This window comes from Meriones unguiculatus, chromosome 1 (genome assembly GCF_030254825.1).
Source record: "Meriones unguiculatus strain TT.TT164.6M chromosome 1, Bangor_MerUng_6.1, whole genome shotgun sequence".
NCBI classification, from domain to species: domain Eukaryota; kingdom Metazoa; phylum Chordata; class Mammalia; order Rodentia; family Muridae; genus Meriones; species Meriones unguiculatus.
In genome coordinates, this window is record NC_083349.1 from 9,615,866 (window position 1) to 9,640,922 (window position 25,057).

Sequence of the window (25,057 nt, forward strand, 5' to 3'; positions counted from 1 at the left end):
AGGATATCCATCAAGCAAGGCTGGGTTAACCTGACAGAGCTCCCGAAGACAGGATGGTGGGCAGAGCCACAAAAATACCCTTCGAAAGTGGAGCAGCAGGCATGAGTCACAAACCTCAAGTCCAAGCACATTAGCTCTGTCTCTGAAGAGCAAGACAGTAAGAGGAGTTCTTTAGCACATCCCACCGCTATGTCTGTGCTGACAGGTGTCTGGAAGCTATGCGTAACTCAAGTTAAATGACAGCGAGACAAGCCAAGCATGTGCATTCCATGGAACTAAACCTCAGCTTAATGACTCTGATCTCAGAAACATCTCCTGCCTTCATCCCGGGAGCTAGCTCCTTCCCTAAGCCCGCAAGCCCTCCCTCTGAGCTGCATTAACTAGCCTTTGGTGAGTCCTTACTTGCCAGTATAATCCTGAGGTTATTTCTGCCTGTTCTTGTCTTCAAGGAAAGTCTTGACCAGCTAAGGATCTTTTGTTTACCAATGCCTTCTCACGCGTTCTAGCACATTGTCTTGGAACACTGTCCTCTGGGCACACCGGTCACTATCATCTTCTACACAACAGCTGTGACTACTTGTAAGAGACCCTCAAGATTCAACCCATTGCCGGTTGCCCTCCCTCATAGAAGGAAGGAGAAGGGCCATTGGATGGCCCAGCCATTCCCTCCTGTCCCTCCTGTCAGCTGAATATAATTCTGTTCTAGCTACAAGTGGCTACTTTATCATCACCTACATTCCTGTAGGTGACCCCAAACCTATGTTCTGTCAGTGGTTCCCCATCTGAGGTGTACAGACATTTGCTTATGTCTCCCTAGGAAGCATGCAATAGCAATACACATTCTGAGTGTAAACAAGGAACGGGTTTCAGAGACAGTGAGCCAAGAGCAGGTGCTGCTCTTTTGCCATTCTCATACGTGTACTGCAGCCAACACACACAGGCTGACACAGCTCTGAGTTACTGAGACTCTGGGACAACCTGAGAAAGTCACACCCGATCACCAATTCCTGCTACCAGTACTCAGATTCCCAAAAATGCCAGTCACAAGTTCTGAGGCCTGGCTGCACAGAAGTACAGGGCAACCTGTAGAACACTCCTGCTAAGGTTTCAACTTCACTGTGTCTGAGGTGGCTCATGTGTAGGGGTTTTATAAATTTCCAGGTCACTCTAGTAGACAACCAAGATTGGGATCAGAAGATGAATATTGTGCTACGGGGTAATAGTGGTATATAGTATCACAGTGACTCAGTTTCCCTGTCAATAAGAGAACTTAATCACAGTCCCATGCTTCTGGACTCTTAGAAGGACAGAACATGTTAATAGAAGTCAATAGCATAACACAGCATGCAGACTCATGGGAAATCTTCCTGTTCTACCATGAACACCCTCTAATCTTTTTATTTTTTAAGACATGGTTTCTCTGTGTAGCCTTGGCTGTCCTGGACTCCCTTTGTAGACCAGGCTGACCTTGAACTCACAGTGATCTGCCTGCCTCTGCCGCCCTGAGTGCTGGGATTAAAGGTGTGAGCCACCATGCCTGGTTCCCCTCTCATCTTCAAGTCCACATTCATTAATATCTTCAACCAGTGACCCAATTCAAATAGGTAGAGCCTTTAGGAACTAAAACTTCAGCAAAAAAAGTCTATCTTTGAGCCCCACTTGAGCCATTTCCTAGCAAAGGAGGCCCCGTTTGGTTGCCCAGAGGAATCACACATGGTCCTTAGTGGCCCTTGCCCTGTTGCTCTTTAGCAAAGTCATCTGGTCTTACCTGGCGCATTTCCTTGTAGTTGTGGTGCTTAAAATCCAGGTCATCAGTGGTGGTCATCTCATTGCGTCGGTGATAATAGTTATTAGGATCTAGGGACAGAAAGATGGTTTTGAATTCATTCACAGTTAGGACAGCCCTGCTAGGAGCCTGGTTTATGTGATGACAGGAGAGACAGACAGAGAGCTGAACTTCTAACATTGGTTCAGAGGCAAGAGCACCAGGTCACCGGGAGGATGTGAGAGTTGGAACTGTTTGGTGATTAAGAATGTACAGTGACAAGGTATGGACTTAAATCTCTTCGTAATGCTGCATGGCCTTGGACAAGCCACTTGAGTAGTCTGTGCCTTACTTTTTCACCTGTATGCAGGAAAAGAATGCTATCTTCTTTGTTGGCATGCAGTGAGCAGTAGAAGAGACGGTAGAACAGAAGAGATAGCATTGTGCCTAGCCTGCTGTCAGGGGGAAACAAGCAGTCATGAACTTCAAAAGGATAAGCGCATCCTTGGAGACATGAGGAAGCTCATGCCCACTCCTAGTCATGCACAACACCCAGTTGCTCTGACTGCGCCAGCAGAGGCAAAGCTCTTTGGCACAGAGGAAGTCACAGTGACAAATCTCTCTCCTGGCAAAGGATGCTGGAACACTGCCCTCTTGCTGTGGTGGCCACTGGACCATGAAGGAATTGGTTCCAGTATAACCTCAGTGACCAGCAGGACACAGAAGCCCAATGACAGCAAAATCTCCTGGCTAGTGAACCTGGAAACCATCCTTCTAAGATATTTAGAATCAGAGGCACCTGCTGTAATTTTCCTATGAAATGTCCTCACAGACTCATGTCCCCAGTTAGTGACATATTTCAAGGTGTAGTATAACATTTAGTATGCAGGGCCTAGCTATAGAGATTAGGGTGTGCCTTTGAAGGTTCTGTCTGGTTCCCAGTCTCTGTCTGCCTCACTCTCTCTCTACTTCCTGCCTACTCTGATGTGAAGAGCTTCCTCCACCACATGTTCCCACAGCCATGGTGTCCTGTCTCGCCACAGGCCCAGTCAATGGACCCAAGGACCATGTTCCAGAAACCCTGGAACTATGATCCAAAATCCATTTTTCCTCCTTGTCGTTGTTTAACACAAGTATTTTGTCACAGAGATGAAAACCTTACAGACACAGCAGCCTCACGGATGTGATCAGTGTGGTAACAGAGGTAACCCTGGAGACAGGGGCTCTGGCTCAGGGAGCACAGCCTGCACCCCCTTTTCATTTAACCTGAGTTTTCTCTTCAATTCCTATTGTGTTGTGTATATTATCCCAAAGTAAAGACCATGCAGAAGAGAGATGGCAGGGTGGAGGAAGAGCATGGAGATGACTGACAAGAAGGGACCGTAGATCTGTCCTGACATCTATGTCCTCATCTGAGGAAGAACGTCAGAGGTTCTCAGGCCCTGGTCATCATGCTGACATGTCCCACTGGAAGATTAAGTCACAAAGTCTTGGTCAGCATGGAGCTCCCACCCCATGCGAAGAGCACTCAGAGATTTGGAAAGCTACAACAGCTTAGGCTCCACACAAGTGGCTCAAAGGCCCATTCTGGAAGCAGGGCCAATGTGGGTAGCAGAAGGGCCCTGGGATGTCAGGATCACCAAGGAGCCATCTAAGTTCCCAGACTAGGACTACCAGCTACCTAATAGCGCTACCTCAGCCCTGCCCAGGCAGATTCCACATCATAACAAAAGTCTGGCTGACTCTACAGGCTCTGTGAGAAGCTTTAAGCCATGACTATATCACAGAGGCAGAAAGGGGGCAGCAAGGCGAGCTTCACACACCCACATCAGCTATCCCTGCTGGCACCCTGACAAGTGGCTTTAGCCTTGGAAACTGAGGCCGTAGACAGAAAATTATGAGTCACATGAGGCCTCAAACACCAAACCTACTGTTAAATCTTCATGAAAGATCTAGAAATACCGTCAGAAACAAGTAACTGCTGAGGGAGGCAGTAGCTTGCCGAAAGGAGATAGGCATTTTGTCCAGGCAAGAAAGTCAAAGCCATCTAGGCTTATCCAAGACCCCAGTCATTTCTCAAATGTCTGCTTGGGACACAGGCTGCCCATGCCTCTGGAGAGAGCTTTCCAGGTCCATGGATTCCAAAGCAAAGGTAAAGAGCGACTGTTTTTGTTTTGTTTTTGCCATTGGTTGACACTGACTTCAACATGCCATTTTCTGAGAACTATCCACTATCTCAGGGGTGTCTTTCCAAAGGATTTGAAAGCCCCTTTGGTTTTAAAATACCAGTTATGCCTTCAAGATTGAAGAAAAAGCTCAGAGTTCTAGGTACAAGAGAATTGTTGATCAAGAAATATCCTTCCTTCCTGGAGACTAGTCACTATGTTAAAAGATCCAGGACAAGATGCAGGGTGTGATCAAAATACCAATATCTTTCATGATGCTGAGTCTCCATGTCTAATGAATACTTCCTCACTTGTCTTTTCGAATTGAGCTCAAGAACACAGTTAGCCTGTCAGCTGTCTACTGCTATCCCTGGCTTCCTTATGTTACTGAAGAGTCCCTTTCTCTCATCAGCACCTATTTAACATGGTTCTGAGGAACTGTCTTGCCCTATATGCCTGGTGTAAGCCTGTGACTCAGGTCCAGACCATGAACCCATTTGCCCCAGCCAGTAGCTAGCTCAGAGATGATCCTGGGACAAGAGCCATGCTCTCAGTGCAGCCATCCTCACTGGGTGCCAAGTTCTTCTAAAAGAAGTAACTTGTGCCCTTCCCTTTGGCATTGCAGCAAAGATGCTCAAGGAACTGAACTCTCTCCAGGAATCTCATGCTAGGGAAGGGACAAGGCTGAAGCCCAGTGCCAGCCAGAGAAAGGGCTGTCCTCCCAGTTCTGAGCACCTCATAGCAGAGGCTGAAACAGTGATGGGTTGGTGACGGGCGGGCAAGGTGGCATCTTGACCAGAAATGCTCAGAGTTATGTATAACTGCCACCCTCTATTTAAACCTAAGTCAGGACCCATAATATGGATGTAGAGGTTTATTGCACCTCATTGTCTGTTTTTTCCCCAGTGAGGCTACCCTAAATTTCCTTTCTCCGAATTCCGCCATGGCTTGTCTCTTTAACAGGAGTAGTGAGTGCAAGTATCTGAGCCTAGCTTTTTAGGGCTGCCAGGGCCCAGGATCTGGTCCTAATTACTCCAGTGACATCAGAGCCGTAGGAGCGTCTCTTTCTTCTGGGGTCGCTCAGATGGCAGGAACTGGAATGCTAGTGACAACCTGTCAGTCTGCAAGAGGCTCAGAGACAGACCTGACTGCAAGAGAAGGCCCTGAGATGTTAGCCCCACCCCTGCCTCAAGCCCATCACACCCACCCCTGAAATTTTCACTTCTCAGCCAAATTCTTTCTCCTTAAGTGAATCTGAGTAGGACTTCTGGCATTTGAAGCACAAGTCCTGAATGACTGATTCCATCTCTGTGCCGTTATTATCACAGATGGCGCTCTGGCAAGCCAGCTTCCTGCCTGTTTCCACGTGGTTAGTTTTCAAGATCCTTTGTACTAAAACCCAGTGATTCCTTGGGGGAGTCCTTACCTACAGAGAGAGAAAACTCCAGGCACAGTACCTAAAATCCTTCATCCAGCCTACTCACTTCATTAACCTAGCCCAACCTTCTGTTCTCAACATACCAGCCTACCAATTCAGCTGTCTGAGTCACCGTCTCTGTCGTGTGGTCTCAAGAGGATACTAGGCAAGACGAAAGAGAAAGGGAGGACTCTGTAGCCCCCTGCTGCCCCAGTGCCACTGGGGACAAATGAAGGTCAATATTCACATTCCTCTGCGGCAATGAGTTTTACAATACCCAAGACTCATGGCATGGTCAGAGGTCATTGACCCTTTTATGAAAGTAGTCACCAGGTGCCTCCCATGTTGGACTCCCTTGAGGCCTGTTCTAAAGAGAACATCTGGTTTATGTCCTGAGAAAGGGACAAACCGAAGTTAAAAGGAGAAAAGGACTTACTAGAGGATAAGACAAGAAAGAGAAGAATCATCTCTTTGACGCAGCTGCCAAAGCCTCAAAGGCAGCCACCTGCAGAACTTCACTGCAGGGCCGGCTCCAGGATACAGGGAATCGGAAAGCTGTGAAGAAGGTAGGTTTAAAGCTCTGTGATGAAGATCTCCAAGCAGCTTAGGACTTCACGTGCTGGCCTTCCATAGTTTGATTCCAATGAACCAACATTGGCCCTGGGAAGCAAGAAAGAGCTACAGGCTTCCTGTGACCACTCCTAAATTTAAAGATGAACCAACAACAGGGGCTTTAAATTGGCCACAAGGCTAACAAGTAAACCAGCAATAGTAAGTACGGTTGCCGCTGCTGTAGGTGACAGTAATTAGTTATTATTCCTTCCGGGATTTTAAGACACAGAACAAATCTTACTTGATGGATAAGATCAAGCTAAATGATATTAAACTTGAGTATTTCCTCCATAGGGTCATTGAGGCTTGCCTGCCTCCAACCTCACTCCAGGACCTGAGCTAGACCCTGTCTCTTGGGAACAGAATGTGACAGAACAGCACACCCAGCAACCTCCTCTGGCTTACTCTGAATACATACATTCTGCATGTGAGCACTCATGCACACGCACACACACACACACACACACACACACACACACACACACACAAACTTCTTCCTTGATAGTCCCGGAAGGGTTCTCTGCTGTCACACCCTAGGCTCACATACCTCAAGAAAAGGCCATTTTACACTTTCTTCATTAAAAACCACAAAGGACAAAGGTCCCACGCACACAGCTCCTCCTTCCTAGGGTGGGGGCTGTCTTACCCATTCACCTGTGCTCTATTCAGAGTGACTTTCTATTCCCCTTTGTCCTAACATCCTTGAGCCTGATGTTCAGGGTATTCCTCTTTCTAGACCAAATAAGTTGTCTCCAAGGGCCCTTCTGTTCTGCTTATTTAAGACAGAGTTTCCTTCCACAGCTCAGGCTGTCCTAGAATTTACTATGTAGACCAGGCTGGCTTTAATTCCATAGTAATCCTCCTGCCACAGTGTCTGGAGTACTGGGATCCCAGGCGGGTGCTACCATGTCTAGCTTCTAAATTTTTTTTGAATCATTGAAATAAAAAAAAAAAATGCAGGGACCCTGTGGCCCTGGTAACATTCTACACAGCAAAGTGGCCAACCTGTGCTGGTTTTTCTAGGACTATCCTGTCTGGTTCCAGTTGGTCACCTGATCTAAAGAGGCATGTGCAAGAAACACGCCTTCCTTCTTATGACATAAAAAATAAATATCCTGGGGGCTGGAGAGATGACTCAGAGGTTAAGAGCACTGGCTGTTCTTTCAAAGGATCCAGGCTCAAATGCCAGCACCCATGTGGCAGTTCACAACTGTCTGCAATTCCAGTTCCAGAAGGTCTGACACCCTCACAGAGGCATACATGGAGGCAGAACACCAATGTAAATAAAATAAAATAATAATTAAAAAGTTTAAAAATAAATATCCTCTTCCCTTTAACAAAAACAAAAAAAAATAGTATGCCAAAACATTATTTAATCTCTCAAATCTTTTGACCACTGTAATACCAGAAGCCATCAGAACTACACATATAGCTATTGTTAAGACATTAAAATGCAAAAGACTGTGCCTCCTGGGTATGTACAACCCTCCTTTTTATACACATCTATTATCTATCTATCATCTATCTACACCTGCATATAGATTTATATTCAAACTTAAAAAAAAAAACAAATTTGGCAGCTGGGCATGGTGGCGCACGACTTTAACCAGCACTCAGGAGGCAGAGGCAGGTGGGTCACTGTGAGTTCAAGGCCAGCCTAGTCTACAAAGCAAATCTAGCACAGCCAAGGCTACACAGAGAAACCCTGTCTCAATAAATAAATAAATAAATAAATAAATAAATAAATAAAATAAAAAATAAACCAAAATTAAAAAAAATAAATGAGTAAATAAATAAACTTGGCTTTTAAAAATGAACCCACATATTTGTCAGGTAGAAACTAGAACCACACTAAATCCACACTTAAAACCACCCAGGTTTCCTAGTTCAACCATCTCTGTGATGCCCATCAAGAATAACCTAACAGAGATAATTACGTCATGGTACTCGCACAGGGTGCCCTGTGCCTTTTCCTAATAATACCTGGATTCCTGCCCGCAGAGGGAAGCCATGCCCCAATCTTTACAGTAAGAAAATGTAGGAGTGCTAAGCAAAGGTCCTGGACTAGAGGAAAGGGGACAGAGCCTCCCTGCAGATGCTGGTCGAGATCTATGCCAAAGGATATCCTGAGCCGCATGAGCCCCGGTGGCTTCAGATGACAGCAGACTGGATGTGGGACTGCAGCAGGAACTAGCTATGGAAGGAGGCTCAAATCCCAAATAGGTGTGCTCTGAGGAACTCTCCTTATCAACCTTAAAAACGTGCACAGCTTTTGTCCCAGCAATTTCACTTGTTACAACAAGTTCAAGCAACAACCATAGACACAGGAATGGGGACACACACACACACACACACACACACACACACACCATAGACAGAGAAATTAGAAGAGTAACTGCAAGAGTGTTTGCAGAATCAAAATATTCTAAACTACTGAATTTCTATCTACCACAAGCCAGTTAAAGGAGTGAGATTTTTGCCCATAGACCAGGAAAGAAAGATGCCTTCTTTTTTGGTTTCATTCTGTCAATGTGACAGAGAGCAATTTAGGAGAACAAAAGACTTATTTCAGCTTACTGACCACAGTCTATTGTTGAGGAAATTCAGTGCAGAAACTTGAAGTCAGTGCTTGCTATTCTATACATTATTATCTCTGACCAGGGACCCTCTTACAACTGAGGAAATGCAGCAGAACTGCATGTTCCTCACTCTCTGGCTTGTGCTTAGGTAGCTTTCCTATGCAGCCCAGGGAATGGTGCTGCCCACAGAGGGCAGGGCCTGCCTACATTAGTTAAAAATCAAGGAAATCCCCCACGCACAGACTTGCCCACAAGCCAACTTTATCTGGGTAACCTCTCAGGGGAGATTCTCCTCTCGTGTAGCTCTATGCTGTGTCAAGCTGACAGCCAGCGCTAAACAGGATAGGCTCCAGTCATTCTCGTGACGTGAAAAGATGGCAAGCTAGCAGGCACAAACAAACATAAGATACAAATATGTATGTATGTGTGTGTCTGCTAGGAGCATCATGATGTAGGCAGACAAAGCTGACTTTCTCACCCATGGAGGGTTCATGTTCTAAAAAACTACAGTTGGCAAAACCAGCTCATGCATATTACAGGACTGTGAGAAGAATAGTGCTGTGGCATTTAACATGTTTTGAAAACACAGCCAATGCAAGCTCATGGTGAGGCTGGGGTGACTGCTGAAATAGCATCAGAGCTGGCAGTGGACTGCCTCCAGCAGCGCTGGGCAGGACTGGAGCCACAGGCAGTGATGCTGCAGCTTATTCTGTGATTCCAGCAGTGAGCAGGCTCTGGGGAGATGAACATGCTTTGCTCTTGTTCTTTGTGACCTGACTTGAGGAGGACAGGAATGAGAGAGGTGCTCCAGGGAGGGTGTAAGGCCAGCTGCTTTCCTGGAGATGTCTGGCCTGGAGGAAGAAGCTCTCTTCATGGGTTCGCAGTGGGACAAGCCAATACCTTCTGAAAAGGCAGCCTAGACCAAGCCTAGACCAAGAGCAGATACTGACAGGGGCATGTGGATTCCCATTTTTATCTGGAAGTTAGACCCAAACACCATCGTGGGAATATCAGGCCATATGAGTAGAAGGAGCAACTATCCAGTGAAGACACAGGCATCCCGGGGAAGCTCTCCAGACAGCATCTGCGGATGCTTATGGTTAAGGTTCTTCCATCTCCTGCCCTGCCTCTGCATCCAATACAGTAACCGTGCATGTCTCGAGGGCAAACAAATTCTGCAGCACTGAGAGCTGAACCCAGAGCTTCGCACATTTGCACATGCTTTACCACTGAGTGACATCCCTAGCTGACTGCCAGATGCTTTTTTTTTTTTTTTCACACTTCTGAGGAACAGCACTGAGTACTTCGCCAACCTTGACATACATAAACATCAGCTTAAAATTACAACAGGCAAAGCCACACTTGGCAAAAGAGCTCAGGGCCACCAACGTTCATGTTCCCGAATTGGGGTTATGAAAAGCTGTTTTTCTTTCCTTTTTGAATAACCTGCATGTTGACAGTGGACACAGGAAAATGATGGCTCAGCTAATTTTGACTTGTCTTGGGAGACAGCTGTCTCCCACTAAAGAACAGCCTTGCAGGAGGTGCAGGGGACAAACTCACCTGGCAACGGGCAGCCCAAGATCTCCATCCGCATGCAGATGTTCCCATTATCAAACCAGGACTGCGGGTTGATGCGAATGTATCGGGCTACCATAGGGACCGGCAGCTCATTAAGCACGGGAATCTCCTTCTCACTGTTTCCTTCAAATATCTATTGACGATCAAGAGGAAAAAGAAAGCTTTTTAGGATCTTCATCGTCAAAGGTAAGACAGCCAGAAATTCACTCATTCCCTGGGATTGTATCAAGCAGTACATATGCATGCCGGGAATCAAGGTAAAAGGCAACAAATCACCCCTGCATGCTGCCCCAGGAAGCCCCTGTCTCTCCGTCTTTCACAAGGGCAAAAAAAAAAAAAAAAAAAAAAAAAAAAAAATGCTCTAAAGCTCAGACTTTTTAGAAGGAAGTGGACCAGAGCATGTTTTGGAGCAGAGAAAGGTTCTGTTTGGCCTGACAGTGAAGGAAGGCTGCTTAAACTGATAGGAATTGGGTGGAGTTCTGGGGAAAACCATGGAGAAGCCCCGTAGTGGGGTTCATAGATGGAGGATCAGCTGTTTCCATGCCGCTGTGTCACACAGGACTGCTGAGGTAAGTAACAATGAGACAGAAGGCAGAAGGGGGGCTCCGGTCAGTGGGGAAGATGCTGGATGCCACTTTGGGAGTAGCACTTGAGAATCTGAATTTGAGAGTGACAAAACTCCAGTGCTGAATTAATCATGCAAGGTGGCTAGAAAAGTCAGGGCTGTTGGGCGGGGGAGCGACAGATGCAAGAGTCCCCAACTGCAATGTGCTAACTTGTAAACTGGATCAGAGGCGGCATCGCAGAAGTACTTTAGTTGGAATGAATACAGAATTGTGTCAACCCCAGCTGTGGGCCATGTCAGGTTGGCCTTCAGAGCATAAACAGAAGGTCACGATACATCAGACTCTCCCGGTTGGTTTGGGTTTACACAGAATTGGTAAACTTCCCCAGGGAAGGACAAAGCCCCATGGCCAGCCACCAATGGCATGGGCAGAAGGGAGAGGAGACTCACCATGTCACCAGATCCGTTCTTCACAGTAACCCACGTGTGGCTGTCATTGCTCACCATGACTTTGTAGGATGTCACCCAGTCACTCCTGTGAGGAAATAAAATGTCACCCAGGTTACATGTTTTAAAATGCTTACCCTTTCTGCTCAGAGGTGTGGAAGTAAGGACAAGTACGTTTCCTCTAGGACTGGCCCCCTGACTCCCAGGGAGGTCCTGGAGGACAACATAGACTCTTGTTATTGCTCTCAGTTGCCCTTTCCAAGTAGATAAGAGCCTAGTGCTGTAGGTACCACACACTTTGATGGCAGAACATAGAGAGACCAATCTTGACCCTGCTGGCTTGTTTTCATAGTGCTAGAAGGTGGTATGGGTGTCACTGAGAATGGTCAGTGGTCTTACCCATGTAATACTGGACCATGCTTGCTAAAATGCCAGACAACACATGTCCTCAAGGGTAACTGGCACTTACAGGGCTAACCAGCTGTTTTCTGATTGTATTTGAGGCCTCCTCTGTGGGAGGGCATCCATTCCTGGTACTATAAACAAGGTCATAAGCCCATAGTTGGGGAGAAACCTACTTTTGTTGTTCCATTAAGCAGCCATACTGCCAGACAGCTTCCTAAATATTTATGTTCCGGCCCATTAGACTGTGGTGCTCTCTCAACCATGGTCTGAGAAGCTTCTTTTTCGCAGTAGGCAAAGGTTAATACAAACTCATCACTGGTCAGAGTTCCGAGAATCAGTCACTCCGGGGCTCAGCCCTGAGGGGGACATCTGTGCCAACCAAGCCAAGCAAAGCGGGATGTAAGAGCCAGAATATGGGGAAGAGTGCAGTGAAGTTCCTTCTGGACAAGACATAGCTGTTATACTCATGAATTCATGTTTACTGGCACAAGTCAAAATTCTGGCATGGATGGGGGCAATGCAGCCCCACCTCTAGCTGAAGAGCTAGTGGCAGTTGATGGGTGCTGTGGGAGGAGTACAGTTTTCTTTGAGGTTGTGGCCACTGGTAGGTTGTCCATTCTTCAGTAGATAGCCCACACCCATGTAGGTGTGGCCAGCACTGACAGGCCTCAGCTATACAAAAGATGAAAAAGAGAGCAAGAAGTGGGAAGGAGGACATGTAGGGAGCTCTGCGGGGAGTTGAAGGGGGAAATAAGGAGAGATATGATCAAAATACATTATATACATATATGAAAATCTCAAAAAATAAATAATTACCATCAAAAACAAAACAACCCTGGTTCCATGATACTTACTAGCCCCATAACCTTGTCTAGGTAACTAACCCACCTATGTCCCTTTACACAAAAAGTAGGAGTGTGAGCCTTGAAGGGTCTAAAGCCCTTTAAACACTTTGGACAATCCCTAGCCCCTGGCAAGGTCACATACATAAAGATACACAAATAAGACCATTTTTGTCTGTACTGAAATTACATCACACACTTCAGAAGCTTAATGGAGTCCAGCAGGGAAAAATAATCTTGGCGAATGCTACAAATTGGTCTAGAAATTTCACTTGGTAAACTAACTTGGGAATGCAACAGATCAGTTCCAACCAGCCAAAAAAGCAACAGCTCTGAGTCTATGAGACCGTGGGTTGCTCCTCGTCTGTCACAGTCCCCACGCCAGCAAGAATCCAGTGGGCTAGACCCAAAGCCAGAGCCCTGTCACCATGTCCCACCATACAGAGGACAAAGCAGCCATAATTTGACTTTGCTGGAGTAGAGGTCAATCTGACAGCCATGGCAAAACCAAAACAAAACCCAAACAGGACTTTTATGTTTTTAATTGCTAGGCAATATGGGAAGGCCATTCTGTGTACGCCCCTTCCCAAAGCCTAGAATCCTGGCAGCAGCACCAGGCTCCAGCGCTTCCTGTCTGTCCCTCCTGTAAATCTGCCCGCGGTCGGGTCCTGCAACCTCGGCTACTCAAGGGGCTGCAAGCAGAAGAATCGGAAGTTTCAGGCCAGCCTGGGCACTTTAGCCAGACCCTGTCCTAAAATCAAAGGTAACAAAGCCCTGGGTTTGTGTGTGACTTACCCCTCATGCACATCCTTGTCTGCCAGGAGACACCACAACAGGGTGGCCTAGCAGAACCAAACGACAGCAGCTACTCCTGACAACCCCGCCCAAGCTCCCCTCCTCCCCTCCCCACTCAGCCTCTCCCACCCAGACACCTGTATTCAGCCAGCAAAGTGCCTCTGTCTTTCTAAAATGTTTCTGACTCTCTAGCTCCACCAGCAGCAGCTGAGCCCATTCCTTCCAGCTGGGTCTCCTGGGAGCTAAACTCCCCTCCCTGCTGAGCCTATGCTGCAAAGAGAAGCTGACTTTGCTAGAATCACATGACCAGGCACCTCGCGCCTAACTGCTACCTGAACATCAAGAATTCCTACAGTTATTTCGTTAGGTGTGCGTCTCTTACATCAACTTACTTGCTGACTAGCCAAGTTTGTATATGGAGAATCTTAAATACTAAAGCCACATGGAATGTGGTAGAGAGTCCCAAGACCTTTCAGCCACTGTAATAGTCGAATCCAATCTCTGAGGGTACACAGCTAAATTACCCATGACCCTTTTATTCGACGTTTCTGAAAGTTAACAAGGAAGAGGTGAACAGAATGTTCAAGAGTGTGACTGAGGAGGCACCTGCAGGGGGTGGAGGAGGAAAGGAAGGGGTCACCTGAATGAGGATGCAGGCGAGTGAGAAAGCACAGTCCTTACCTAACATAAAGCGCTGCGTATTTTTTTTTCCTTTGTGCCAGGCACATCCATAGTCATAAGCCAGCCTCCTGGGAGATTGGAGCGGCAAACTCCCTGTTTCCTGATCTCCTAATCTTCAGGGAAGGCTTGACAATCACAGCACTTTTGTGGCTTATTTCCGATTCCCTCAGATCCCTCAGATCAGATTATTCCATATCACAAATCTGCCTTGATATTCAGGCTTGACTCAAAGCTATGCAGTCCAAGCAGAGAAATACAGGGTCGGAGGTCTCTAGACCATGGGAGGAGGCAGAGGCTGTGCTGAGCCTCCTGGGCCCTGGCAGCTCTCTCATTTGTGAATATAAAACAACACAAATCACCCTGAATGGTACTAGCTCACTTTCCTCCAGTACAGCCTTCTTTCAGATCAGATTTACAACAGGAGATGGAGCATGGACTCTGGAGTCGGAACCCATTGTAACATTCCATTGCAGTCTTCCTTACAGGTTCGCTGGACTCAGCTCACAGTAAGATAAATAAAGGTTTTATGTTACCAGTGAGCTTGCAAGTGAGTAAATAAGAGAAATCTCCAGGGATATGGGGGATACGAGCTGAAAGGGAGAAAAAAAATTAAGCATAGTATAAGTTAACAAGCCGACATTGTTTTAGGGAAACGCATATAATGATAGTATCAGAACCTTTACCCTGCCAACTAGGAATGTTGAACTTGAAACCTTGCCCCCAAGGCTCTTGAAGGGAGCGAAAGTACATTAGAAGGTCTTAGAGCATTAGTGAGTGCTTGGCTCCCAGCAGAGGTCCACATGAATGGTCTCTGCAGAGGAGACTTTCTCTTAGGCCCTGGGAGGTTTCTCTAGGTGAGGGGGCGTAGGTAAGGATGATTCTAAAGCCTCCCTCATTACCTTGAAAACACTCTCGGTGAGAAAGAGGAGGAAGAATTAGAATGCAACAAATTTTCAGACTCAAGGGAATTTGAGAGTTTGGAGCTGCCACATTATACATTTACGTTTTCAGAATCATAGGTTTGCTAAGTACAAATTCTCCTCAAACTCCAGCAGGGCTGTGTCCTAGCAAAACCCATCATAAGCCAGAAGTGTCACCTACTGAGCATCAGACCTTAACAGGACAGCACACTATGGAGTCTTGCAGTTGCAGGGGCTTGTGTGATTGACAGGCAAGGCCCACTCACTGCTGCAGCCAGCGTGATGACAGTGTCCCACGACACGTTGTCACTGGCCCATGAAAAAGTCAAAACCTAAAGTTTGATTTTCTAGTCAGTGAGCCAATTCTAAAGTCGCTTATCTATGCCCAGGACATGGCAGATACCCTCCTAAGAACTTTGCAAATATTAACTCATTTTTTTTTCTCACTACAACCAAAAGGCATAGGTGTAACTGTTTTGAACTATAGATGCACCAGGAGGTCAAGGTTATAGAACACGAGACTCAAAACTCAATAGTTTGGTTATAGAATCCTCGTTTTTAGCCACTTTTATACATGAGCATACTTAAAGAAATAAAATACAAAATAAAACCACCAAAAGAAAACAAGTTGGTATAAAATAAGCAACTAGATATGAAAAATGCACACAACTTTTAGAAACAAAAAAATGCCATTAAAATTAAATATACAGATACATTAAAAGTACTGGATAATGGCCAAAGAGAAAATCAACAGACAGTAATAAAGTTGAAGAAGTTACGAAGAACACAGCACTAAAATACCAGGAGGTAGAAAACCAAGAGAAGCCGACTGTGAAAGAATATATTCCTCATCAGAGTTTCACGCAAAGGCCAGGCAAAAGAAAGGAAGCACAGTATTAGGAGAAACCTGGCTAGAACAGCCAAAGGATGTGAATCCACAGATTCAAGAGGAACAATGAATGGCAAGTAGAATCAATAAAAAGAAATTCACCCCCCACTGTAAGAAATAAATCCTTGTGGTCCATTTTCACTATAGAGTGCATTTATAGATCATTAATGAGTTGTAGATAATCATGAGGCACCAGGACTGCCTCTTCCCTACCTGGTTACTGGTGCCTGTCTGCAGAGGTACTCCCACTTGTCCTAGGGTGAAAAAGCCACAGGCAGTCTGCTACACGTACCAGGAAAGGAGGCATCTCAAGCCCTAAGATGTGCATTAGATAGGACTTGGCTGGAGAGTTTGGGGAAGGGGCGATGCTAGGCACCAGGAGGAGTGCCTCTCCAAAGAACTCAGCCAGTGAAGAATTAGTCATGGCCCTGGACTGACTGAAAAGAAGACACAGCAACATTCGTCACTGTGGATGTTGCATCCGTACATACTCTGAAACTGTGAACCGCAAGAAACGCTCAGGCCCTTTCGGGGCTTCTGTCAGGCATTTTATCACAGCAATGACAAGAGTAACCAATACAGCAGCAGCATATCCAGATTCTGGGGACTAGCATGTGGCGTCTTCTAGGAGGATAACCTGCTGCCACCTGACCTTCACTCCAACTCTGGCTTCACTTTCCGTCACTCCAGAACCTTCCCTTTCCTGGCACAGGCCTGAGGCCTAGACACATCTTGCCCGCCTGGCCACGATAGGATAAAACAATAGTTCCCTAAATCCGGTTAATAAATAAAAAGCTTAAGTCTCAGCTAAGAAACCTCAGCCAGGGAAAACTAGGTCACTCCACCCTCCTCACCCTGTCCCATCCCCCAGCCTCTCTCTTAAAGAGAACATTAGAGTTCAAATAAACACTGGGAAAATTCATCCCCACCTGACAAATCAGTGCCTGCCTTCATGAGCCACTTACTGTGATGAAAATTTCCTGGTATTTCTCAAGCAGTTGGCTCCTTCACACACTCAGAAGCTGCGTTCCTGGAAGAGGAATGAGCTATTTTTTACCCACAGTCAGCCCAACTGGCAAGAACCAACAGGTCGTAATGTCAGACACTGGAGACGTCTAAAGCCTCTTCCAAGTTCAAGCCCAAGGTTCAGTATGCTCTTCTGCCAACCACAAGAGTGCATTCCCATACCGTATGGAATGTCAGTTTCCCCTCTGTGACAGCGTGAGTGTGAGCAGGTACTGCCAACTGCATTCAGCTGTCAAGAGACCCTACCCATATATACAGCAATGGTGCTCTGCCTGGGATGGGGTGGGAGTTCTGTCCCTCCAGGGACAACTGAAAATGTTTAGAGACATCTCTGGTTGTCAGGTAGGGAAGAGTGTGATGCCGGGGGGGGGGGGGGACCTGGTGAATAGGGGACAAGGGTGCCACTAAAACTGCTCAATGCGTAGGAAAGCTTTCTATAGCACAGAATGACCCATCCCACTCTAAGCAATTTAGATAACGAGGCAGAATTCTCCACTGGATCTGCTTGAAACTATTTTAAGGCCAGGGAAATTGTCAGCATGGATTTATCAGTACAGAAACTATGGCACAAAATTGTCAGGGGCCATGACATTCTGAATACCAGAATGGATATTGGATAATACAGGCTCCTCCATCAATATGCCCCTGTACTTTTACCTAAAAACAAAAACAAACAAACAAAAAAAAAAAAAAAAAAAAAACAGGCAGGAATTGGAAGCAGGTACAGGACTGATGAGAGCCAATGCAGTTTGTAGAATGGGGCTCAATTACTAATTGACATGCATAGCCAATGGCTGCTGTAAACATAATGTGTTTTTTTTAATATAGTTTTTGAAGACAATTTATTTTCAAAAGTTTTGGACATACATGAATATTAACCTGCTTTCTATGCTTACCAGAAATTATTGAATTGTTTCTTTTTTTCTTTGTTCCCTTTACAGGGTTTCATGTAAACACACTGGCTTGGAACTCACTATGCAGCTGGGGATGACAAAACTTGAATCCTCCTGCCTTCACCCCCTGGGTACTGTCTTAGAGGTATCCATTGCCTAACCCCAAGGCTGTTTTCACATAGTGTGAACCACAACTCAGACCTTGTCAGTGCTATGGAAGAAGACACATCTATTGATACAGGATCAAATACTTGTCCATATGAGCGGGAAGGAGGGCTCCAAGCTCCAGGGCAGTGGCCCTCAAATCAAGCCCACTTGAGACCACAGAGGCCATGACATTGTGGATACCAGAATGGATACTTGATAATACAGGCTTCTCAAGATGTTCCTGCACAGTTACCTGATTTACCTATGAGACCATGGTCTAGTGGAGGACAGGAACCACATCATTAATTATTCAATTGGTGATTGAGCTGCTGCTGTGATGTTCAAAAAAGAAGATATGGAGGACTTGAAAATGGGAAATGTCATGAAGAATGCCTTTGGGAAGAGCAATATCGAGCTGAGATATGATGAACAGTTGAGAAGTGGGGGAAAATTGGTTAGCACTTCCATTTTCAGGCCATCCAAAGCATTAAAGCAAGAGATATCATACATACATACATACATACATACACATATATAGATATATAATATATAGATATAATAGATTTGATTGCCAAGTTGTGTAGAATCATCTAGAAAAGTCTAAACAATCAGGTTGGCCATTTATAACAATGGATAATTAATTTTATTATATAATTGAGGTGGAAAGACTTGCCTATTCTGGGTGGCATCATTCCTTAGGGAGTGGGTTCCCGGCTGTGTTGGAGCGAAGAGAAAGGACCGAGCACTGACCACATGGGTTAAAGCACTGCTCTTTGCTCTTCACTGTGATGTGACGTGACCAGCTGCTTCAAGCTCCTGGCACCTTGACATTCAGCGTGATGGGCTGTAACTTGGACCAAGTTACAAGTTATGGACCAAATAAACCTTTCTCCCACTGAGTTGTTTCTACTGGGTTATTTTTTTTTATCACAGCAACAGAAATTAAGCTAAGAAAATAAGCAAACAGTAATAATTCAAAAAATATAGGCAGAAGTGAGGAATGGTGATATATACACTTGGGAAGGCTAGGGCAGCAGGATTGCAAGTTTGAGGCCAGGAGCGAGTTCAAGCCAGCCTCAACTACACAGGGAGGGGGGGGGCAAGAGGAGAGAGGGAAGGAAGGGATAGATAGAATTATAGATAGATAGATAGATAGATAGATAGATAGATTGATTGATTGATAGATAGATAGATAGATTGATAGGTAGATGAATAGATGGGTGGATAGATGGATGAGAGGAATGAGATGAGAAGGAAGGTGAGAGGAAGTAGGAACAAAAGAGATGACAGAATGAAGAGAGAAGAATGAGAGACAGAATAGATTTGACATTAATAATGACAACAGTGGGATTTCCAAGGTCACATGAAGTGCCACTAAGGTATATCACCGTGTAGTGTTTAGCTCAAGGCACATGGATGTGATCCTGCAAACTGTACTGAGGGAGTAAAATGCAAAAGTTTGCAAGAGCAAATGTGCTCAGGCCACTCACTGTAGTGCCTCAGAAAAGGAGTGGGAGATACGGGAAGTTCTGGGCGGTGTGGGAGGGGTCCTTCTAGGAAAATGAAAATGTTCTAAAATTAATTGTAGTGATGACTGCACAATCCCACAAATGTCTAAAATCCCACAGAACTGCACGCTTCAAATGAGTGAGCTGTGTGGTGGGGAATTACACCTCAATAAAGATGCTAGCCGTTCTGAGGGAGACTTGCTTCCCAGCTGCCCATCCAGGGTGAGAACAACAACAACACATTTTATCTGAGGAGCTCAAAACTTTCTCTTCCACACTCCATTTCCAGAAGGCACGCAACCCTAAAACAAAGGAGATGACAGAGCTGTGTGGTCTCACAGGGAGTGTGGCTCGTGAAGAAGAGGGTTCTAAGCAGAAAGAGGAAGGTCAAGAAACACACCTGACAAGAGGCCTGGGGACTTAAGCGGTTCCAAGGCCAGCATGGGGCCCAAGGCCACAGGAGGGAAAATGAAACCGTGAATTGTTGACACACATTCTGTGTCTCTGTGTGTCTCTGCACACACATACCTACCTCTGATGTGTGTACACACATACTATATGAGAGGAGATCTGTAGGTCTGTCACAAAGCGTTAGAATGGATGAGAGAGAGGAACCAGGAAAACTGAAAAAGGATGTGATTATTAACTTCTGATAAGAGCACAAATGTTACATGTGAGTGAAAATGAACTTGTGGTGCTCTGGGGACCCAGACATACACAAATCATATTATACTGTTTTATACTGTTGTAAAAGTTGGCTACTGAGTTCACAAAGATTCGTAATGTACCTTTTAGGGGAATATTGGGAAGGGAGGACAAAAGGAAGGAAGGACAGAAAGAAAGAGAGACAGAAAGACACAGAGAGAAAGGCAGAAGGGAGGGATGGACAGAAGGAGAGGGGAGGAAGAGACTGAATAGACTGATTGATCTGGGGAATTAGCTCAACAAACCTAAATCCTTCCCCTGTGTAATAGAAAGTCATCAGATAGTAACTAATTGAAATGATTAGAAGAGCACGGAGACCACTTTAATCAGAATGTAAGGATTAAAAAAGAGCCAAACGGGCTGAGGGGAACTCGGTGAGTGAACTGTCTGCTATGGACGCATGGGAAACTCAGGTCCCTACCACCCACTCAAAAGCCAGCCATGGCAGCATGTTCCTGTAACCCCAGCACTGAGAGGGGTGTGGAGAGAGACAGGTAGATCCAGGGGCCCTTACTAGCCAGCCAATCTAGCTTACGCTGTCCGTTCTAGATTCACTGAGAGAACTCCTTATCTCTAATTGATCCATTGATCAATCCACTGATTAAAATAAGGTGGGGGATGATAAATGAAGACACCCAAAGTCGACATCTGGTCCCTTCACGTATACACACATGTGTGGATACAATAAACAAACAAACAAACAAAAACTTAGAAAGGAAGGAAAGGAAGGGAAAAGGACGGGAGGGAGGGAAAGGACAAGCAGAAGAAATATCTGCTAAGGTCACCAGAAAATGGGACCAGAGGACCCGAAATAGGGACAATTTTTAAAGATCAGAGATATTTCTTGGCTGTTTCAACAAATAAATGATATTAACATGATTAATTAAAAATAACCCCCTACATCCATCTCTTTCTTATTTCCATTTCACTCTCTGGCATTTTCAATTTCTCTACTCATTCTGAAGCCATTTTCCCCCCAGCACTTGCAAGAAAAGTCAAGGCCAATTTGTATCTTGTTTATAAATTCAGCACAGGACTGAAAAGCAGAATTCTTTTTTCCTCCCTCCTCCTTTAAAAGTCCACATTTCACTGTGTGCTCTGGAGAAAAGGCCAATGGAATTTTCTTAGTAGTGCTGGAAAGCATGTGGTTTTCCTTCCTTCCCCTTGCCTGTCTGAGCTCTGAAGGTGCTGCCAACTGAAGACTCTGCTGCCTACACTGATGTTATATTTTTATATAGCAACTTGAAAGAAAAACCAGTGATCAGACCGCTGTTTGAAAAGAGGAAACACAATAACTTTCTGTATAACCTAGCAAAGAGTTTAACTTTCAGAATGCTTGGGGGAAAACCATGGGAATCACCCATTCATTCCTCAGCCTGGTTCGAAGATGGCATAGCATAAAAATCCCCCCTAGACAGCAACCGCTTAGTCAAAATTGGAAGCTTCCTGTTGGGCATGCAAGCAAGTTGGTATCCAAGGGGTGAAATCCATGCTCTGACAGCTGTCTGTCCTCAAGCCAGGCTGCAAGGCTGAAGGGGAACAGATACAAAAGCTGGGGACCTGTAGGCCTGAGTGGGCTCCTGCAAAGATCAGAGGCCCCCAAGGCTAAAAGCACTGGGCTCAAAGTGGGGTTCTGGTTATGCTAATCATTATATCTCTAGCAGAAACAGTCTATAATAGGGTTTATAAATTCTAACCTCTGGGGTACTTAGCTAGGGCAGTAGCTCAGTATAGACTATTTTCCTCAGACTGAGGAGCTGGGTTCAATACACACATGGTAGCTCATAATTGTCTGTAACTCTTACAGGTATCTGACACTTTCTTCTGACCTACAGGCTCCTGCATGCAAAGCTACAGGCTAGATAGAGTGTACATAAACTTTTCAGAAAAAGGGTATACATACTCATGCTGTGTGTGTAAATCAAAGGGAAGAGGGGAGAGAGCAGACAAACTCCCTAATAGGTCAAAGTCTTTTTATTCATGCATGGTAGCTTACAGGCACATCAATGTCAGCCCCGTTGTTTTGGCATCCAAATGAGAGCCATGCTAACTCAGTGGAATAACAGGCCAGACACACACACACACACACACACACACACACAATTAGCTACTTACATGTGACTCTAACAGGATACACACCAAACTCGTGTGCGGAGCATGATAAAACTTTGGTGAAAGAAATGAAAAATTTTAGTGGAAAAACAGTGTGTGGTCCTGCATTGAAAGATTCAACACAAAGCCATCAGCCTTTAACAAATTAAAACACAGGTTTAACACAATGCCTGTCAAAAATCACAGTAAGATATAAACAAGATTATTATATAAACAAGATGTTGTAGCTATAAATAAAATTACTATTAAATTAATGTGTACAAAGGCAAAGGATCTAAACAAGCTGAAACGATTTTGAAATGAAGTGGGACAAATTGATCTAATCAGCTGCAAACATTATGTGACTGTAGAAATCATCATTATCATTCTTGGGTTTAACCCCCAGAATCAGAGAATGGGCAAGATCTAGGAAAGGAAAGGAGAAGGCATGCAGGGCCTACTGTGTGGTGTAGGTGAAGGGATAGACACGCGGATTTGTGAAGCAGAGCAGAGTATCAGGCATAAACCCACCCAGCAATGGTGGGCTGATAGTTAACAAAGGTTCAGGAGAGTCAGCGGCAAAAGGACAGTGTTCTCTGCACTGTCTTTTCCAAGTGTAATGCACACCTTAAAAGACTGCGTATACCAACCAGGACACATCCAAAAGCTTTATGCAGCCAAAACTAACCTAAACAGTGTTATGGAAAGAAATAATCTGAAGAAAATATATGCATCTCAAGTCCCAATCAAAGAGCCATTTAGCAAGATGTCAGGCACACAGTAGAGGCCCACCACACGGGAGCCCCGCAGCCTCAGTCTCTTTTGCCCATCTCTCTCCAGAATAGAACCTCACTAAATATTATCACAAATGGATCAAGATAGCCAAGTTCAAGCTGATCAAACCCAATCTGGAGACCTAGACTCTAAAGCTTTCTGAGCACTTGTATGACACAATAGATAGAAAATTCCACACCTGAACTCATGCTGTGGGTCACAGTTGGCATACAGGCACAATAGAAGTGTTGAATAAAATCACCTTCAGGTTCCATGTATAAAAAGCATAAGAAACAATGTTTTAGCTGTGGGTTCTACACTTAGGATGTCTCATGCTGGACATGTGAATGTTAAAAAAGAAAAAAAAAATAGTCGAGTACTTCTGGTCCCAAGCACTTTGGACAATACTCAGTCTGTTATAGACCTATGAGAAGCTCCCAGCCCTCAGAGCTGGCCAGTGCTAGACATGCCCCATCTCTATACAAAAATAGGAAAAGCCTGGCTAAATCCTCTCCAGTTGGCAAAAGGAAGCATTTGGAGCCAATTTACTATTGGAATCACAAGGAGGCTGGCTGCTCCTCTGCTTGCCCATCCCCTTCCTCTGGAGCCACATTCCAGCAGTCTAATGGCCCAAATCCTGCCCAAGGCTGAATTAGAACTTCGAGCAGAATTGCTGATCCCAAGAGCTCTAAACCTGCCTTCCACAGCTGCTGCAAACAAAATCTAAAAGAGAAAGTTTTACCTTGTTTGCACTAGATCTGCTCAGTAGCTAGAAAGAGTCCACACTTTTCATTCTCCCACTCCTCTCTTACCTCCTTCTCTGCTAGAACTGTAATCACCCAGCCAAACGGTTCCACCACATTCTCAGCACAGCCACTGTTGGAATGCTGGACCCTGTGTGAAATATCAGCCCATTGATTTATTGGATTTTTTTACTTTAGACTGGTTACCATGGCTTTTTGAGAATGCAGGAAGAATGCTGTAAACTCCCAAATATTATTCATTTTCCGTTACCTCCAGTTAACTTGTCCACAGGGAGACAGCAGATAAATGCCACTTTGGGGCCAGCAAGCAATACATTTGGGTAGAAGGCAAAGCGAGACCCACAGCAGAGAGCTAAAAAGCACAAGAAGAAAGTAGGCAAGGACCCTCAAATCTGGAATCTTTGCCTGAGGGATCAGAGAAAAAGAAACCAAAGAAACGGCCCTTGTGGATGTTAGAGAATAGAGATACAGGCTGGTGCCTGGCCAGCTCTGCCCACAGCTGGAGGCTCCACCATGGCACAGGCTGCAGCAGACAGCAAGCCACCAGAGCTGGGCTGGCCACAGAAGGACCTCTGCTGGCCCCAAGCCCTCTGAATTGTAGCACTGTTGGTTTGACCCTGCAAAACAACTGATTTCAATAATAGGGTGTATCTGCTCACTCCTGAGCTCTGGAGGCCAGAAATCCTGAAGTCAAGGTGTCAGTGGGGATGACTTCCTTTGGTAGGTCCAGAGGGAAGGTCACCGTGTCCTTGCTAACTCACCTCCTTGCTTGCTCATGGCCCTATCCTCTATATTTGGCAGTAGGGACTTCTTTACCAGGGTGCTATAGCTCCGGTTTTGGCTTCTGCTTCCCTGTTGGGCAGATACAGCCCCCAGCAATTATACTGGGCCCACTCAGACAAGCCAGGGTAGTGTCCAGGTTAAGTAGAGCTGATTGACAAACTCATTCCAATCTAGCACTCCCCTTCCTCTTTGTGCTGGAAACTTGCTGAGGCCCAGGTTCCATGGATGAATTGGAGGAGGAGGGGTATTACCTATGGACCAATTTCTCTTCCTCTGTAAGACTGGTATCTCACAACCTCATTCATATGAAGCCAACTTAGTAAAATTAATATATGTGGCACAGCAAAGTGTTTCATTTGCCCTATTATTTCTTCCTTCTGATTTTATAATAGATTAAATAATGGCCTCTTTAGGGGAAGGTCCCTGGCCCAGCCTCAGAACCCTTCAGTGAAATCTATGGCAGAGTCCCTCTGCTTCCACTACAACAAGCTTCATGACACAAGAGCAATGAGGAGCACCAGTGTGGAGACAAGAGGTGAAGATAGAGACAGAGAAAGGGGCGGGGGACAAGCATTCTCCTACAAGATAGGCAGATTAAAACAGCTCCTCTGGATTTCCACACCTTGGTCTCCTCATCCATGCAATGGGCCACCTGTCAGGCACCACATGCGGACACATAGGCAAGTGTGCTCCAGTCATCATT

At 45.4% G+C, this 25,057-nt stretch overlaps 1 protein-coding gene across 2 annotated transcripts in view; it reads right to left on the reverse strand.

Moving 5' to 3' along the window:
* The window catches only part of Cpxm2 (carboxypeptidase X, M14 family member 2), a 105,902-nt gene that overhangs the window by 23,702 nt on the left and 57,143 nt on the right, over positions 1–25,057 (reverse strand). For both annotated transcript variants that reach the window (XM_060381253.1, XM_021654892.2), the window contains exons 5-7: positions 11,135–11,219; positions 10,102–10,252; positions 1,769–1,857 (exon numbers count right to left, since the gene is read on the reverse strand). In XM_060381253.1, the coding sequence (XP_060237236.1) occupies positions 1,769–1,857; positions 10,102–10,252; positions 11,135–11,219 (325 nt within the window). The remainder of the gene's footprint in view (positions 1–1,768; positions 1,858–10,101; positions 10,253–11,134; positions 11,220–25,057) is intronic.